At 39.9% G+C, this 19,415-nt stretch overlaps 2 protein-coding genes across 2 annotated transcripts; one reads left to right on the top strand and one right to left on the bottom strand.

Annotated features, from left to right (window-relative positions):
* Positions 1 to 9,248: 9,248 nt before the first annotated feature.
* LOC135714304 (cuticle protein 16.5-like) lies at positions 9,249 to 9,700 on the bottom strand. Its single transcript, XM_065237641.1, has 2 exons — positions 9,686 to 9,700; positions 9,249 to 9,622 (listed from the first exon to the last, which is right to left on the bottom strand). The coding sequence occupies exons 1-2, from the start codon at positions 9,698 to 9,700 to the stop codon at positions 9,257 to 9,259; spliced, it is 381 nt and encodes a 126-aa protein (XP_065093713.1). The 3' UTR covers positions 9,249 to 9,256.
* Positions 9,701 to 10,736: 1,036 nt separating this feature from the next.
* LOC135714367 (cuticle protein 38-like) lies at positions 10,737 to 11,172 on the top strand. Its single transcript, XM_065237718.1, has 2 exons — positions 10,737 to 10,751; positions 10,817 to 11,172. Exons 1-2 carry the CDS (start codon positions 10,737 to 10,739, stop codon positions 11,162 to 11,164), a joined length of 363 nt encoding a protein of 120 aa, XP_065093790.1. The 3' UTR covers positions 11,165 to 11,172.
* The last annotated feature ends 8,243 nt before the right edge of the window (positions 11,173 to 19,415 follow it).

Below are 19,415 nucleotides of genomic sequence, written 5' to 3'. Positions count from 1 at the left end.
AGAATTTTCTCATAAACTCTAGGCTTTAAACTCCTGAACAACTTTGTTCAAGACAGTAACTTTCTATCTGGTCAAGAACGTAAGATATTTTATATGCGAGAATTTCACATGTATACTAGCATCATGAAGTGAGAAAATTCTGAACTACTGTCCACCAGCCAAAAGACCTTGACCTCCTGAACAACTTTCTATCTGATCAGGATCTCGAGATATAGCATATACGAGAAGTGTACATGTATACTAACGCCACGTGGTGAGAAAATTATTCACTACTGTTTACCAGCCAAAAAGTCTTGACCCCGTAAACAACTTTGCCGAAGACAGCAACTTGGTTGAAAGGAACCACCGCCTAGTGAGAAAATTCTAAACTATTGTCACCCAACAAAAAGATCTTGACTTCCTGAAAAACTTTGCCGAATATATTTACTTTCTATCTGGTCAGGATCTAGAGATATTTTATATGCAAGAGTTTCACATCTATAGTAGCGCCGCAAAGTGAGAAAACTCTGAACTACTGTCCACCTGTGAAAAAGCCTTGACATCCTGAACAACTATGCCGAAGACAGTACCTTTCTATCTGGTTGGGAACTCGAGATATTTTATATGAGAATTTCACTTGTATACTAGCGTCGCGTAGTGAGCGAATTCTGAACTATTGAGCACCAAGCAATAGGCTTTGATCTCCTGAAAAACTTTGTGAAAGACAGTAACTTTTTATCTGGTCAGGATCTCGAGATATATCACATGCGAGAATTTCACATGTATACTAGCGCTACGTAGTGAGAAAATTCTGAACTACTGTCCGCCAGCGACAAGGCTATGATCTCCTGAACAACCTTGTCAGAGGCAGTAAGTTTCTATCTTGTCAGAATCTTGATATATGATTTCATGTTGTAATCAATTAAGTCAAATCCCACGTAGTATGGTCACAGTTTTCGCGGTTTCCATTTACATATTCCATATTTTAGGTGTTAACTGTAATCAAAGTTTAGCTTATTTAGATCAAAACAAGTTTTTTGAGGCATACTCGTTGGTTTCAGATCGATTGATAACTCAGCAACAAAATGGCTATGGAAAACTCATGTGTGTTGTACAAAGTACAACACCGCGAGTAACGGAGGGTTAAAGGCCATTTGGTACATTTTTTTTACGGTTCTTCAAAAATTTTGTTCGGTTGCCATCCCCTCCTCCCCCCGAAACGTGACGTAATTAGTGAACGGACCATCATGCGATTCAGTTTTTGTATGTTGTTGTGGCGCATGATATATTTGATTCCTTTCAGTTAAGTTAATCCAAAACCCCTTAACGCTGGATTTTGTAACAAATGCACACAAACACTTAAATATAGACATTTCCCGATCTTGTCAGACTGAGTCGAACGATGTATGTTACTCGTCCTCGGATCGAAAGTCGGTTTTCCAAGCGGTTTATGAAAAATAATTTGCAAGATTGGTAAAAAAAAATATGACTCCGGATAATTGACCCATTATCTCCGGATAATCGAGCCATTTTCTCCGGATAATCGAGCCCCGGATAATCGAGCCTCCGGTTAATCGAGCCTCCGGTCTGTCCGGCCTGTATATCATATACATATATTAATATATTAATTAATATCTCCCTAATACTAACTTCAATCTTGATGCTGTCTTAAGGAAAGTTGTTCCTTATAGTTTAAGCTAAGTGTGCTGCAATTCTGAGCTTAATAGAATTTGCTGAACCAGTTCTATGCACGAAAGAGCAAAGGATTGTTATTTCTCCATACATTTCAACCAATATTCCCATATAAATTTTAAATCAAAAGCACCAGCTCGTGTTACATCTGCATGAGCTGAAATTTTCAAAGAGTTATTTTCTCACCTAAAGGCACAAGTCTAGGGGTTAACCCGTTGAAAAAATATATAAAAAATTGCCGCCATATAAATGTTGGCCAGTCTATTACCACATGACTTGATAAAGATTTGTTTTCTGGTTGTACTCATCATACTACTGTTTGAAGGGCCAAACACGGTGGGCGGACCCGTAAGCAGAGACACTTACGCGAAATCCACAAGAGTAATATAGAATCTCCTTCCAAACGTAAGTTCATACATCGTGAACCCAAATCAAGCCACCGGGTAGAAGAATATCTCAATGGGCAGGGAGAAGAGCCCACCCTCAATCCAAGAAATCTTAGCAACAGGGAGTTGGCAATCCCACTCTCCCCATGCAAATCGCTTCAATCGGGTGCCCTGATAGTGTCTCTCGGTTCCCGATAGTTGAAAAATTTAGTTGAGCAAGAAGCACCTAGCTGTAGTTATGGCATTTGCAAAATTATTTATAATCTGAAATCTTGCAAAAGTTTTTTTTTAAATTAAGAAGCTTTTTAGTCAATGAACATTATAAAAAAACGTCGAAATGATTTAAATATTGTTAAAAAGAAAGTAAAAGAACTATTTTAAATAATGCTTACAGCTGAGTACTCCTTTTTTTTATAATGCGTTTATTTTTCCAGGCTCATTTGCTATAGCTTTGCGGAGCCAATATTCATTGATTAGATTACAAAATTACTTAAAACTAACGCTAGTAAAGCGGGGCCGATTACTCGCGGCTATCTCGAGGTTAGGGATGACAAATTGTAACAAATGGATGGCAGGATAGGGATTGTGAACACAAGGTTTGGAGAGCAATGTGCTCTTGATCTCGAACTAAGCGACACTCTGATGAAAAAGACAAACATGGGGGTACACCGATGGGCAGCTAACAACTTGAGAGAACACAAGATGACACTAACTACTAAATCCTCAGATCTATCCGTTTTAAAAACACATAAATTAAATTCAAATAGTCGAGATCTCGGCTCGCCAAGACATCTCAAACGGGTATCGCGGGTTGTTTTCCTCGGGCCCTGAGGGATGTGGTTAAATCAGATCTGGCAACACGGTGTAGGGTACACGACCAAACAACATGCTCGATATCGTGATAACCACTGCCACACGGACATAAATTGCTGTCTGAGAGCCCAATTCGATAGAAGTGCGAGTCTAACGAGCAGTGATTGGACATAAGCCTTGATATAACGCGTATAAAGTCGCGGCTCATGTCCAACCCTTTGAACCATGGTTTGTTCGACACCTGTGGGAGAATAGAATGTAACCATCTTCCCAATTCACCATCATTCCATTTGTGTTGCCAACTGATGAGGACTTGCTGACGAGCAATGGAGAAAAATTCGTTGAAGGCGATTTGTCGCTCAAAAATATCGCCTTCCATAGCGCCCACCTTAGCCAACGAGTCCGCTTTCTCATTACCCGGAATTGAGCAATGAGATGGGACCCAAGCTAAGGTGATAGTATAGGAGCAGTTAGATAAAACACTCAGTTTAGATCGTATTTCAGGCAGGAAATACGAGGAGTGCTTCATCGGCCTCATTGAACGAATAGCCTCCAATGAGCTAAGACTATCCGTAAAAATGAAATAATGGTCAGAAGGTAGTGAGGCAAATCGCTCTACTGCGTAAAATATAGCTGCGAGTTCCGCAACGTATACTGAGCATGGTTTCTGCAGTTTAAAAGAGGCGCTATGAATACACCAAATCCAGTGGAAGCATTTATGGTTGACCCATCTGTGAAAAATCTTTTATCGTTACTTACATGGTGGTACTTGATTGCAAAAATTGAGGGAACAACCATCGACCGATGGTGATCTGATATTCCATGGATTTCTTGCATCATGGTCAGATCAAAATTTACAGAGGAACTATAGAAGGCTTGAAAGCAATCACGATTGGAGATTAATGAAGAAGGGCCAACCTCCAGCGTCATGTACTCATAGTACAAACTCATGAATCTTGTTTGAGGATTTCGGTCGAGCAGCTTCTCAAAGTTTTCTATTATCAATGGGTTCATTACTTCACAACGGATAAGAAACCGGAAGGACAGTTCCGCGAAACGATCTGTCAGTGGGAGAACATCCGCGAGTACTTCGAGGCTCATTGTATGCGACGAGTGCATACAGCCAAGCGCGATTCGGAGGCAACGGTATTGAACCCGTTGTAGCTTCAGGATGTGTGTTTTTGCAGCGGATTGAAAGCAGAAGCTACCGTACTCTAGGACCGACAAGATGGTTGTTCGATACAACCTGATCAGATCTTCCGGGTGTGCTCCCCACCAAGTTCCAGTAATTGTACGAAGAAAATTGATTCTTTGTTGGCATTTTTGTTTCACATACGCAATATGTTTTCCCCACGTGCTTTTGGAATCGAACCAGACACCTAAATACTTGAAAGATATACTTTGAGTGATTGTTCTACCCTTTAGTTGAAGCTGTAACTGTGCAGGATGATGCTTCCTAGAAAAAACAACCAACTCAGTTTTCTCCGGAGAGAATTCGATACCCAGCTTCATAGCCCAAGTAGACAAATTGTCTAAGGTATCTTGCAATGGTCCTTGCAGGTCCGGTGCACTTGGCCCTATAACGGACACAACGCCGTCATCTGCAAGCTGCCTTAGCGAGCAATTTTCTTCAAGACAACCATCAATGTCTTTTACATAAAAATTGTAAAGAAGGGGGCTTAAACATGAGCCCTGGGGGAGACCCATGTAACTAATTCGTGAAGTTGTCGAGTTTCCATGAGAGAAGCTCATATATTTCTCAGACAACAAGTTGCTCAAATAGTTGTTCATAATTGGTGAAAGCCCACTATCGTGGAGTTTATCCGAGAGGACATCGATACAAACAGAATCAAAAGCCCCCTTAATGTCCAAGAAAACTGAACCCATTTGCTGTTTTTGCGCATAGGCCAGTTGAATTTCAGTTGAAAGCAACGCAAGACAGTCGCTCGTTCCTTTGCCTCTTCGAAATCCAAATTGCGTATCTGAAAGTAAACCATTCGACTCGAAGCATTGGTCTAGACGAAAATGAATCATTTTCTCCAACAATTTCCGTATACAGGACAGCATCGCGATGGGACGGTACGAGTTATAATCCGACGCGGGTTTACCGGGTTTTCGAATGGCGATTACTCTTACTTGCCTCCAGTCATCCGGAACAATGTTGTGCTACAGAAATTGATTGAATAAGTTCAACAAGCGTCTCTTCGCGACGTCTGGGAGATTTTTAAGCAAGTTGAACTTGATTCTATCCATTCCTGGAGCTGAGTTGTTACATGAGAGGAGAGCAAGTGAGAATTCCACCATCGAAAACGGGGAATCTATTTCGTTACTACCCGACGGACGATCATGAACGTTGGTTTGAACCGACACCGAATCCGGGCAAACTTTCCGCGTGAAGCTGAATATCCGACTGTCTGAGTACTCCTTGTCTTCGTTGACCGGAGATGACGCGTTTCGCATTCTCCTGCTGACATTCCAGAGCGTTCTCATGGAAGTCTCGCGCGACAAACCATCGACGAACCGACGCCAGTAACCGCGTTTTTTGGCTTTAATCAAGCCCTTAAAAGTGTTCTCGAGGTCGGTGTACCGCTCGAAATCCTCGACCTTACCGTGTTTGCGGAAGCGTTTAAACGCGGCGGACTTCTCGCTGTTCGCGTCGGTGCAATCCACGGAGTGAGAGGTCGTTTGCGAACGAAAACACCCGGAACGCGTTTCGTCTGTGCTTGAAGAGCACAGTCAACGATAAGTCGCGATAAAAAGGAGTACTCATCCAGCGGAGGGAGTATCTCAACCGAATCAGTACCACCGAGAACCGCGGACGTAAATTTTTGCCAGTCGATGTTTTTCGTGAGGTCATACGCGATGTCAACCGAGCGAGTGGAAGATGAACCATTGGTAATAGAAATTTTGATTGGCAAAGCTGAGTACTGCTTGTATTTAGCCAATTTACTGCTTGTATTTAGCCAATTTAGAAACAACCTTACCTTACCAACCACTTACCTATGTTGTCATTGACATTATTCCATGGACGGGTACCTACTTCGTTGAAGTAAGTCAATTATCTTTGTGTGATGATCATAGGCAGTGCCCATTTCCGGGTATTTTATGAATGAACATCACTCTATTGTCGTATCGCATGTGCGCGGTTTTTCTGCTCTCCTTTCACTTTTACTTTGTTAACTCCATGGTACCGGAAAAGTTATAGATATATACATTTTTAGCAATACTGTGATATAGCCACAACGGAGTGGCCGTTCAGAATACTTCAACGGATGTGAAACGAGAGAATACTTAAATTTAACACAATTTAAAGTATTTCAATGCAACACTTAATGAATTTTAAATCAACCAACCCACACATTAGAAGATATTGATTACTTGATCAACTTTCCCCAAAACTGAAACTTTCTAAATAGTAATGATCTCAAGAAATATTTTGAACAGGAAATTGACTTGCACATTAGCGCCGCATAGAAAGCTAATTCAGTATTAATATTCACTAACCAATCAGCCTTACCCTTCAGTGCAACTTTGTCGAAGACAGTAACCTTTTATATGGCGAGGATCATGGGGTATTTCATTTTACCGCCTTACCCCTAGGGGTGGCCAACCATGCTTCGCATGATTTTTTTTCCAAAAATCAATGTACTTTAAAGATCAATATTCACTAAATTCATTGCGGAAATTTTATACAGTTTTGGCTAAATTTTTCATCAAGCTTAAGGTACCCGTCAAACCCCGTCGTCCTCTACAGATTATCTGTGACAGAGTGATCATGGTCTGTTGACAAATTCTTGCAATTTTTTATCTGCGAATGTTCTGTAGAACACAGATATTTTGACATTCGGCAGATTGTTTGCGTTTTATTTCCAGTGTTCGATTTCATGGTAACATTTTTTTCAATATTGAGAACAAAGTAAACATTTTAGAAAACTGGGACAATCCATTAAATGATAACTACTTACTAAATATGTGTCAGTCAAGTATTTGTTTACTGCTTGATTGAAAGTTTAAGTACATTATCAATGGTTAATATTTGCATCGATAATGTATTGGAGCGGGGCTTATCATGTGTGAAAATAGCTTCGGAATGCTTGCGATCTTGAAATGGGCTATTTTAGCTGCGGTAGAGTTGTCACCTTCCAACTCCCGGGTTCAAGCTTCTTTGTAATCATAAGAAATGATTGCAGGCAGATTTTATCCATAATACCACTGCCAGACAGTGGGAGTTAGCCCAAGGGCGAATCTTCATTCTCATCTACGATTCCACATACTATTAATAACCTTTTACACATCAGAATGAATTGTGCATGTGTTTAGGTTCAACAAACATTTTCAGGCGCAAAGGAGCAACAGGATCTAGCTGATAACGTTTCTTAATTCCAAAATCTGTTTTGAATAATATGTTTAGGTAATGGGCAGCCACAACGGACTGATAAACTACTTACAGCATCTATTTATTAAATGCTTGATTTAACGATTGCCAGCAACGCCGGCTGGGCGTATCCTATGGCTTACCCTCCCTACACCCAACCGGTGGATGTAAGATTCGCTTACAATTATGTGGGATTCATCATCAGAGGATGTAAGTGGAGACCGCATGAACCGAGGATGCGATATACCTAGCTGCGGTCCGATGTAAGAAAATTGGAGACCGAAAAATGTGGAGTTGTATTAGTGACTGAAATTAATTATGTCGAAAAAAATAGAAAAAAGGTTGCCGACTGGACTCGAACCACGGACGTTGCGACTATCAGACCTGTACTTTCTCCACTACTCTCTCCATGCTTCTGAATATGGTCAGCCTAAAAGCAAACATGAAACGCTCATTTTCTCGCATGCTCGACTTCGTATGCTTTTTCTGCTGGAGAGATTCGAGATAAGTGTGTGCGTCGTTCTACAATGTTCTACAATGTGCGTCGTTCTACAAGCTTACTGGTATAGTCGAAAGTGTAGAAAGAACACGAAATGAAAAAGACAAAAAACCATTACATCGCCTGTAAGGTCAACTTCTAACATTCGCTGCGATGTTCATGAACAGAGGATGATAGGAAACGGAACTAACATTCATTGTAATAGATTTTTGGTTTGCGTGTACTAACAAAAATCCACCCTTCCCGTGACACTTATGAAGGGTCGTAGAGTTCTCTGCATCTCTCTTAAGTAAGTGTCAGACTAACATTCCTCCCCTTTCCCCATCAGATGCAAGGACATGGCCAGGACAGCTCTGGTCTGTAGGAGGGAGACACATCCTTTATCTAAGTGATAGTAATTAATCATAAATTACTATCTAACAGCAACGGATGAAGGTGGGTCTCCTTATTAACAACAGTTTGGAGCTCGTACCACCTACGACATTGTGCAACCTGGTTTATGCTATGCTATGCTATGCTATTATTGGGTATATTGCGATTACCGTGTTGGCTGGTTTGGATCAGAAAGCATTTGGTTGTGTAATCACAAGTGACGTGAAAATGGACAGTTGCAGTGAACATTTAAGCAGTGAGCCAAAAACTGGCAAGCATAAAGATCGAACATTGACCCATTAGTGGTTGAATGAGGAAACCTATGTCACATTCAAAGAAAATAACTGCAAAAATATTGTCTGTTGACAGTCACTTAAATTGTAGTATACTATAGAGTTATCACGTTTCCAGACAAATTTTCAACAGTCGAATATTGACAAGTTTGTAGCAGACAAACTGCGACCGAGAAACTTTAGAAAGCTTTAGCGTTCTAGATGCACTTCCATAGTTATTAATTAAGAGCTTTTGATGCCTGTACCATTTTTGCATTAGTATAATTGTGTGGCAAGCAAGTCCAGTCATATTGTATGCCCAGGGAAATCGAGAGATTTTCCAACTAAAAAATTCCTTGACCGGACCGGGAATTGAATCCAGTCACCTCCAGCATGGTCTTGCTTTGTAGCTGCGTTTTTACCGACTGAGCTAAGGGAGGCCCTTTAACTCCTTAAGTGGTCTATGAACAGTCCCTTATCGATTCGGACAGCAATGGGGACGCATGGTTCAATTTTTTTTTTGACTAAACCCGAAGCTAGTGTTTCAGACCGTTCACAACCCCGTTGTATTTTGTAAGGTCTATTGTTTTGTCTTTTAAAACGGACTATGCCAATCAGACCATGTGCTATCATCATCAACATGCCTTGCAGAACTATCTTTGTTTAAAATTGAGATGAAAAAATATCCTGTATTCCTGTTTTAAATGTCATCATAGTTATTTTTTGGAAGATTAAAAGAATGAAATTCAATTGCCAATGTATTATCTATATTTGATAACATTTTTTTTATAAATACTGCAGCAACAAATCACAATTATTTCTACAACATATATGGCTCATCTATTTCTTAAATTAAGCAATCAACTATTTACAGCACGTACGGGCTGTAACGATAGGCAGCATATGGAGATGCGAACGGAGCGGCATAAGGAGCTGCGGAGTAGGCAGCAGCGTAGGGAGAAGCGATGGCACGAGCGAATGGAGTAACAGCAGCAGCACTGTAGGCCAGAGGAGCGACAGCAGCCACGGCTGGGGCAGAGTATGCCAATGAAGCAGCAACGGGTGCACCGTAGGCCAGAGGAGCAATTCCTGCGTAACTGCGGCCGACGACCTGGGCACTCTGGGTGGTCAGGACACCTTGAGCTGGAGCCGCCACCAGTGGGGCAGAGTAGGCAACGGGAGCATATCCTGGCGCAGCACAAACGCACGAAATGGCCAGGGTGGCAATGCAGATCTAAAATTGGAAGAGGTCAAATTATTGAACTTGATGATGAAAGTAATTCTGAGTCAATTGTACCAATTTGGTGAACATCTTGAAAATTGGTTGTGGACAGCTGTGTACTGTTTGAAGAGTGTATTTGAACTATGATCCTACCACTACGGAGGCGTGATTTATATGTTGGATTGGTTTTTCAAAATGAACAATTTCTTGCTTGCTTCTTCCCTCTCTCACTTGGGTTTGAGTTGGGATTTTGATGATGTTATGTTAGGAAACCTAGTTTTCGTAATTGATAAGTGACATTGGGATGCACGGGTATCTGCATATTGGTTTTTACATTTATTTAAAATGTGATTAATTCAAGTTGTTTGCTGACCATGATTATTTCACCGAAGTATCGGATGAGAAACAGCTTTTGGATATAGTTATTTTGGATTTATAAACGTTCGAAAGCTCATTTATTCACAAGACAAGCGAGGTCATGTCAGACTGTACCTTGTGTTATGCGTGTTATGCAAACATAATATTTTCTAATCATATTATCTGATCCTTTGCAATAACCAGATATGCTATTTGTCACTCACACACATACATACATCATTGTACAGCTACTACTAGCAATATAGGTATACCTAGATATAAAGTAACTGTCACTTTTCACTTCCATCACCGATGTCTCGCAAACGACCATTCAATCATCGAACCAAAGGGGCCTATCTTCCATTTATCGGTAATGATAGATCCATCGGACAGAGGGGCCTATCTTCCATCGATGGGTAATCATGATTTGTGTAATTGGGTTAATATTTGCGAGAAATAGACGATGGAAGTGACAAGTGGCAGTTACGTTATATCGATATCATCCTCAAAATAAATTTAAATTTCCCCAATGCCACACCTGCCACTCTATATGTTTCGAAGCCGGCGCCGGGGAGATAGCAACAAAGCAAAACGAAAATCGCGTCACAATCAAGCTCAATTTCAATGCTGGACAATTGCTGCGTGGGAAAGGGAAGAAGCGAACAAGAATATCGGAAAATATAAATATCAATCTTTAATTGAAATAGAACCACAGTTCAATTGCAATCTTCACGCAGTACACAACACAACCAATCCCAAATCATTCAAAATGTTCGCCAAATTGGTACGATTTGGTAAGATTAGGTTCAGGCCAGCCTAAGATTAATAATTTGTTCAATCCCATTCTAGATCTGCATCGCTGCCCTTGCCATCTCGTGCGTATGTGCCAAACCGGGAGTCGTCGCTCCGGTTGCCTACTCTGCCCCGTTGTTCGCTGCACCGGCTCCAGCTTTCGCGACTGCCCAGAGCTCCCAGGTCATCGCTCGTAACTACAACGGAGTTGCTCCTCTGGCTTACACCGCCGGCGTGGCTGCTCCGTTGGCTTACTCTGCCCCAGCATTAGCTGCTGCTGGTCCTCTGGCCTACACTGCTGCCCCTGCTTATGCTGCTGCTTATGCCGCTCCATATGCCGCCCCATATGCCGCTCCATTTGCGTCTCCATATGCCACCTACCCTTATAGCTCATACGTGCTGTAAATATTGTTGATCGAACTCATAAGGACGATTACCGAATATGTGATACTGTGATTGCTAGAATCGCTGCAGCCGATGCTTGTGGTGAAATTCTTGCAGAAGTGATTTCAGTGTGATGAAATATAAATCTTGATGAGACAATTAAGCATGGTCGTTTTCTTCTTCTTATTGTCAAGTTTCTCAAATTCGCTCCCGACGCAGGCTGGCTGAATCGATGCCCGAAGATAAGCGGGTCAATTGGTCATTGATAGGGAGTATTGGCAGCTTTCGTTCACAAAAGAGAGGGTTCTAGGATAAAAGAAATGTGAACTGGTTGGATTTGACCCAATCTGATCTAAAATAATCGAACACCAACACACTCAGCTCTTGAAAACATCTTGGAAAATGATGGATATACCTCCAGCATGTTTTCTTATCTATTCGATATATGTTGCACATGAAAGATGCGCCACCTGCGCAACACAAATCAAAACGGCCAGGCCTACCAACATTCAATACGAAACTATCGATTTTAAATTGGCTTACTACTTGACTAGCCGATTGGTCCCAAGCAAATCGATTAACGTACCCCATTCTAGTTGAAATTCTAGTACTACACAATGTTAGTTTTGATTCGCTATGAAAGTTTGACAGATGAAATGAGGGGTTAGTGGATTTTCCTATGTTTCGAGGGGTGAATCGATTAGCTTGGGACCGAAGATAGTACCAGAGCTGAGCCAAAAAGTTGAGCACGTTTCTTCGGGACCTACTAGTCTTAGAGTTATCTCAATGGGCCTACTGTGCGGTATTTAAGGGGCAAGGTGATTCAGAAAACATCGGGCTTGTTTAGAATCCAATATATGGCTTAAACGTAGACATATCGATCCGTAAGTTTCGTTGCTTTGTAATTTAAAGGGTTGTTCGTTATTTAAAAAATGGTTGATCGTTGGAAGCATGCTTCATTTTCCTCTGGCGGTCGGAACATGAGCACTAACTCTAGTATGCAGCTTATGGTTATAGCGCCATTAATCGCTTTCTGACAAGAGAAGAACGAAAGAAAACGAAGTAGGAAAAGGGATTAGAAACCCTAGTCCAAACATCGTCTGAATGAATACTGGGAAAACCGAGTCTCATATCAAAGAACACAAAGAGACTAGAACCAGAGATTGACCACCATAATGCCCCTTGTGACCTATCCTCGTTTCAGTTACGGGCTAGATGATTGATATTCCCTACATAGAGTTGATGTTCCTAATGTTGGCCTTATGATAGAAAGTCTGTTATTGTAAATCCATCTTCACAAAGATTGGCTTCGACGGCGGTGGACTTCCGGCTTTCACTTCGTAAAAATAGGTTTTTGAAAATATTGGCAAATACCCCACAATATGCGTATTTTTGGAATCAGGGTGACGTATAGGGACCGGAAATCGATGTGTGATGCCATTTTGAAATCCAAAATGAAGGCTTCCGGTTACAGGAAAACATGGAAATTCTGTCAAATACCACCCACAATATGGGTATTTTTGGAATCGTAGTGACACGTGTAGGGACCGGAAATCGATGTCTGACACCATTTTGAAATCCAAGATGGCGGCTTCCGGTAACAAGAACACTTCGAAATTCTGTCAAATACCCCACAATATGGGTATTTTTGGAATCTGAGTGTCGTGTAGGGACTGGAAATCGATGTATTGCACCATTTTGGAAACCAAGATGGTGGCTTCCGGTTACATAAAAACTTGGAAATTCTGTCATATACACCACAATATGGGTCCAAGTTTTTCTGTAACCGGAAGTTGCCATCTTGGATTTAAAAATGGCGTCAGACATTGAATTCCGGTCCCTACACGTCACTCCGATTCCAAAAATACCCATATTGTGGGGTGGTATTTACAGAATTTCCATTTTTTTTTTAACTCTTTATTTGTTCCAAATTCAAAATAAATTACATTTCATTTTTAACCTAGGTGCTCCAGTTACTACAGTAACTTACCATCCTTAATTGTTATGATATATATCTAAGTGTTTTTACATTGTTCCTGTCTTGGCAATTCAGTATTTTAAACAGGTTTTTTAAACCTGCATGTCAGTATAGCAATTGATAGCTTAAAACTAAATAACTAAAACTAAATCTTATCTAAGTATAAAGGGAATTAATCGTTGCAATTGAGGATTGTAACGATTTTTGCCGGAAATTATTAATTATTTTGTTGGACATTTGTGCTAAAGTCTCAACATTCGAAATTCTATGTACTTCGGTAGTACTGTACCAGGGAGGCAACTTCAAAATCATCTTCAGAATTTTGTTCTGAATCCTTTGAAGTGCTTTTTTCCTGGTAGTGCAACAACTAGACCATATTGCCACAGCGTAAAGCATGGCCGGTCTAAAAACTTGTTTAAATATTAGAAGTTTATTCGTCAGGCAAAGTTTGGATTTCCTGTTTATAAGACGATACAAACATTTTATATATTTGTTACATTTGGCTTGAATGCCCTCAATGTGATCTTTAAAAGTTAATTTATGGTCAAGTATTAATCCAAGATATTTCACTTGGTTTGACCAGGAAATTGGAACTCCGTTCATAGTGACTATGTGACTACTACTAGGTTTCAAAAAGGAAGCCCTGGGCTTATGTGGAAATATTATAAGTTGAGTTTTGGAAGCGTTGGGAGAAATCTTCCATTTTTGTAAATAAGAAGAGAAAATATCTAAACTTTTCTGAAGTCTGCTGCAAATAACACGAAGACTTCTTCCTTTAGCGGAAATGCCTGTGTCATCAGCGAACAAAGATTTGTGGCAACCCTGAGGCAAATCAGGGAGGTCCGAAGTGAAAATGTTATACAATATAGGCCCAAGAATGCTACCCTGAGGAACTCCTGCCCTAACAGGTAGTCGATTAGATTTGGAATTTTGATAATTTACCTGCAGAGTTCTGTCAGTTAAATAATTCTGAACTAATTTCATAATGTAAAGTGGAAAATTAAACTTTTTCAATTTAACAATCAAACCTTCATGCCAAACACTGTCGAATGCTTTTTCTATGTCTAGAAGAGCAACTCCAGTTGAGTGGCCTTCAGATTTGTTTGAACGAATTAAATTGGTAACTCTTAAGAGTTGATGAGTAGTTGAATGCCCATGGCGAAATCCAAACTGCTCATCTGCAAAAATTGAGTTCGTATTGATGTGAAGCATCATTCTATTCAAAATTATTTTTTCAAAAAGGTTACTTATTGAAGAAAGCAAACTTATTGGACGGTAGCTAGAAGCTTCAGCTGGATTTTTATCCGGCTTCAAAATTGGAACAACTTTTGCATTTTTCCATTTATCAGGAAAGTATGCCAAATGGAAACATCTGTTAAATAATTTTACCAGGAAAGACAAGGTACTCTCTGGGAGTTTTTTGATGAGGATATAGAAAATTCCATCATCACCTGGAGCTTTCATATTTTGAAATTTTTTAGTTATAGACCTTACTTCGTCCAAATCGTCCCAGGAATCATCAAAAATATTTTCCCGAGAGAAAATATTCAGAAAATCCCGAGCAACCTGATTCTCAATAGGACTAGTAAGACCCAAACTGAAATTATGGGAACTCTCGAATTGCTTAGCAAGTTTCTGAGCTTTTTCCAAATTTGTGATCAAAATTTTACCACCTTCTTTAAGCGCTGGAATAGGCTTTTGAGGTTTTTTCAAAATTTTTGTGAGTTTCCAAAAGGGTTTGGAACTCGGGTCTAATGTAGAAACATTATTTTCAAAAGTTTTGTTCCTCAGGGCAGAGAATCGCTTTTTAATTTGTTTTTGCAAATCCCGCCACATAACTTTCATGGCAGGATCGCGTGTTCTTTGAAATTGTCTCCTACGGACATTTTTAAGACGGATCAAGAGCTGTAGATCATCGTCTATTATAATTGAATCGAATTTAACCTCGCATTTTGGTACTGAGGCAGCTCTTGCTTCAAGTATAGAAGTAGTCAGAGATTCAAGAGCATAATTAATTTCATCTTTGGTTTGCAAAGGAATGTTTGGATCGAAGTTATATTCCATAAATGTTCGATATTGCTCCCAATCAGCCCTATGGTAATTGAAAGTAAAGCTGTTGGGATTAAAAATTATTTCTTGGGATATTTCAAAAGTTACTGGAAGGTAATCAGAACCGAAGTCAGCATGGGTAACCAATTGGCTACAAAGATGACATGAATCAGTTAAGACCAAATCAATAGTTGAGGGATTTCTTGCAGAAGAAAAGCATGTTGGGCTGTTTGGATATTGAATAGTGTAATAACCTGCAGAACAATCATCAAACAGAATATTACCATTGGAATTGCTTTGAGCATTATTCCATGAGCGGTGTTTTGCATTAAAATCACCAATAATGAAGAATTTAGACCTATGACGGGTAAGTTTCTGAAGGTCACCCTTGAGAAATTTTTTTTGCTGGCCTACGCATTGGAATGGCAAATAGGCAGCTATAAACGTAAGTTGTCCAAATTTTGTTTCAACAGAAACTCCCAAAGTTTCAAAAACTTTGGTTTCAAATGAAGAAAGTATTTTGTGTTTGATTCGTCTATGAATAATGATGGCAACGCCACCACAGGGTCCATCAAGACGATCATTTCTATAAATCAAGTAATTTGAGTCCTTCTTAACCTTATGGCCAGGTTTAAGGAACCTCCCTTAGCTCAGTCAGTAAAGGCGCAGCTACAAAGCAAGACCATGCTGGAGGTGGCTGGGTTCGATTCCCGGTCCGGTCTAGGAATTTTTCGAGTTGGAAAATTTCTCGACTTCCCTGGGCATAGAGTATGATTGTACTTGCCACACAATTATACTAATGCAAAAATGGTACAGGCATCGAAAGCTCTCAATTAATAACTGTGGAAGTGCATCTAGAACACTAAGTTGAGAGCACGCAATAAGCTAAAATGCGATAAGCAATAAGCTTGAAATGCGAAGAAGAAGAAGAAGAAGAAGAAGGTTTAAGGAACGTTTCAGTTATAACGGCAATATGCACGTTATGAACTCTCAAAAAATTAAATAGCTCGTCTTCATTATCTTTAATAGATCGAGCATTCCAATTTACAATATTTAATGCTTTAAAATCCATAACTGAATTTTAAAGTCATGACAATGCTATTTGCAAATTTTACTCCAGTTTGAATAGCATCAAACATGGAGTTAGATTTAAGCATATCAGAAATCATGTCAATTAATGAATTCTGTAAAAATTCCATTTTAGGAGCAGTAATGCTTCCTAAGTCAAAATTGTCAAAATTTCCGTTAGAACGTTGGTTAGTATTTTGATTTCTACCCGCTGCAATAGCAGCATAGGTAGCTCCATTAACTCGCTGAACATTGTTAGCAGCGAGGGGAGTAGGTACAGATGAAACATTTGAAGCAGGGGTGATATTTGTATCTACGGGTACGAATGTAGAATGTGTTCCTCGCTGACCGTTGTTAACAGCAGAGGAATTTGTACCTGTTCGGAAACGTGGAGCGTTTCCTACCTGACGGTTAGAACGAGATTGTAGGATCGCTTTGCGAGTCTTACATTCCCAAAAATTGGATTTGTGGTTTTCACCACAATTTGAACATTTAAATTTCTTAGGATCTTCCTTCACAGGACAGTCGTCCTTTGCGTGAGAGGAATCACCACAATTCATGCATTTAGCTGGCATGTAGCAATTTTTAGTTCCGTGACCCCCATCCCTGGCACTTACGGCACTGAGTGAGGTTTTGGAAATTTCCTCCAGTCTTCCTGAAGTGTTCCCACTTCACTCGGACATGGAGCATAAGGCTAGCTTTTTCTAAGGCCTTAAGGTTGTTTAGTTCACTAGACTTGAAGTGAACTAAATAAAAATCATTAGAAATCCCGTTGCGGGAATCGCCAGGACGGGATTTCATTTTCATTTTGATTACTTGGAGTGGCACAACTCCAAGTAATTTTGCCAGTTCATCTTTGATCTGATCCAGGGATTCACCACTGGGCAGTCCTTTCATGACAACCTTGAACACACGTTCAGTTTTGGTGTCGTAAGTAAAAAAATTGTGCTTCTTCTCAGTAAGATATTTGAGAAGACATTTAAATCCGTCCAAGGTTTCAGCCAATACACGGCATTCACCCCGACGTCCAATTTGTAGTGAAAACTTAACTTTCACGAAATTCAAAAGTTCCATGCGAAAAGCATGGAAATCGGTAGTGGTTATCACAATAGGGGGAATCTTTTCCTTCTTGGCATTAAGCCGGGAAAGTTTACTAGAATTTTTCTTGGAAGATGGATCATTCTCATCATCCGTGAGCAAATCAAATTGATTACTCAAATTAATTTCTTCAGAAGGGGGGTCAAGAGTTTGCCCCTTTCTTTTGCGTTTAGGCGTCATGGCGGCAGTAAATTTTTTATCCAAATTGACTTCCAAGCAGATTACTATAAGAATCTGAAGGATCGAAGAGGAATTTTCCAAATCGATATCCAAGAAGGATTACCTCGGGTAGGGTCCAAACAAGGATCGAAGAGGAATAAGAGTTGAACAAGGTAGAAAATTTTTACAGGTTGAGCACTGAAAAGTGCTGTTTAAATTTGTTGTAGCTTTAAGTAGTAGTAACACTTCCTTAAGCAAATAGCAAATAGATCCGCACGGCAAGAGAGCACGATGCGGACTGCCAGAATTTCCATTTTTTTCTTGTAACCGGTAGCCACCATCTTGGATTTCAAAATAGCGTCACACATCGATTTCCGGTCCCTACAAGTCACTCCGATTTCAAAAATACCCATATTGTAGGGTATTTGACACAATTTACAAGTTTTTATGTAACCGGAAGCCACCATCTTGGATTTCAAAATGGCATCAGATATCGATTTATGGTCCCTGCAAATCAAACTGATTCCAAAAATAACCAAATTATGTGGTATTTGGCAAAATGTCCCAGTTTTTCTGTATCCGGAAGCCGCCATCTTGGATTTCAAATTGGTGACAGACATTGATTTCCGGTCCCTAAACATTACTCCGATTCCAAAAATACCCATTTCTGGGGTATTCGGCAGAATTTCCAAGTTTTTATGTAACCCGAAGTCGCCATTTTGGATTTAAAAATGGCGTCAGACATAGATTTCACAGTATAGGGTAGAGCGCTACTTCGTCGTTATCGCCCATTTCCGTTCTATCAATAAGAAAAGATCAATAATATCAATGATTTCACCGTGCAGAAATCAATGATAGGTTTGTTCCGATGCGTTAGTTTAATAGCTACAACATAAACCCTGTTAGAGCGCATTGTATGCATATTTACGCTCATTGTTCTCAAAACAAAAGAAGCGCTCCTAGCGAATCCCCTTTTTCTACGTTTATCCGTAGGACGAAGAAAATCTAATGCATTTCAATGCATTAGGACGGAATTGAAACTCGTAGAACGAATTTAGAATCAAGAAGCAGTGTTAGATTTTAAACAATATCTCAACAATTTGTGACTCTTTATCAAATCCAACGGTACGTATGGAAAGGTGAATAAATTTAGAAGTCATCTTTGACATAAATATTCCATTTTTTGTTTAAACTCGTTCAGAAAAGAGAGGTAAAGCTCGGGTTGTGCTTAGTAGGACGGAAATTAGATCAAAAACCCTATCCCAGTTTCCCAAAATTACAAAAAAACTCGTTATTTGGAATTTACTTCGTAAACAGAGGGGCGTAAATTGAATATTGCGTAAAAAAGACTTCGTAAACGGAGGTTTCAGTGTACTGAATAGACTTCAGAACACAACTGGTTTATTAATCAATTTCGTTGGCCTTAAATAGGTGGCCCTATGTTGCGCTACATTGTGCATTTGGACGGGTTCTAATGGGGAGACTTCTGAAGCGACTAATGCTGAGGTCAGCGTGACAAAATAATCAATATTTCGCGTATAGAATATTGTACTCAGCGATTGATTGAACTGAAGTGCACTTGCCGTGGCGTGGTACCTCGATACAGCATAGCGGTCACGTAAGCATAGAATTATATGCGCACCGTATTTAATTTGACAAAAAATGGGAACGCCTTTTATTTCGTGCACCACAGCCTTAATGTCCCTAATATTGGGCCCATACATTAATGCCGCAGAAAATCAGTTTTTGACAATGTTTTACCAGCAATCTCAAATATTTGCATGTTCCAGATGATATATTGTTCTACGGAAAATTGAAGAACAGGAGATTTTTATCGATTGGCCCAATCTTTAGTTCCATAGGCCAACATTCGTGCCATTTCCCCTTCCGAATAAAACTTGTTAAAAAAGAACTGCATCT

The sequence above is a fragment of the Ochlerotatus camptorhynchus genome, unplaced genomic scaffold, assembly GCF_037179485.1.
Source record: "Ochlerotatus camptorhynchus isolate MF236.1 unplaced genomic scaffold, CSIRO-AGI_Acam_v1.1 ptg000639l, whole genome shotgun sequence".
NCBI lineage: Eukaryota > Metazoa > Arthropoda > Insecta > Diptera > Culicidae > Ochlerotatus > Ochlerotatus camptorhynchus.
The sequence above is the reverse complement of the archived record's forward strand: the minus strand, read 5'-3'. Positions and strand labels throughout refer to the sequence as shown.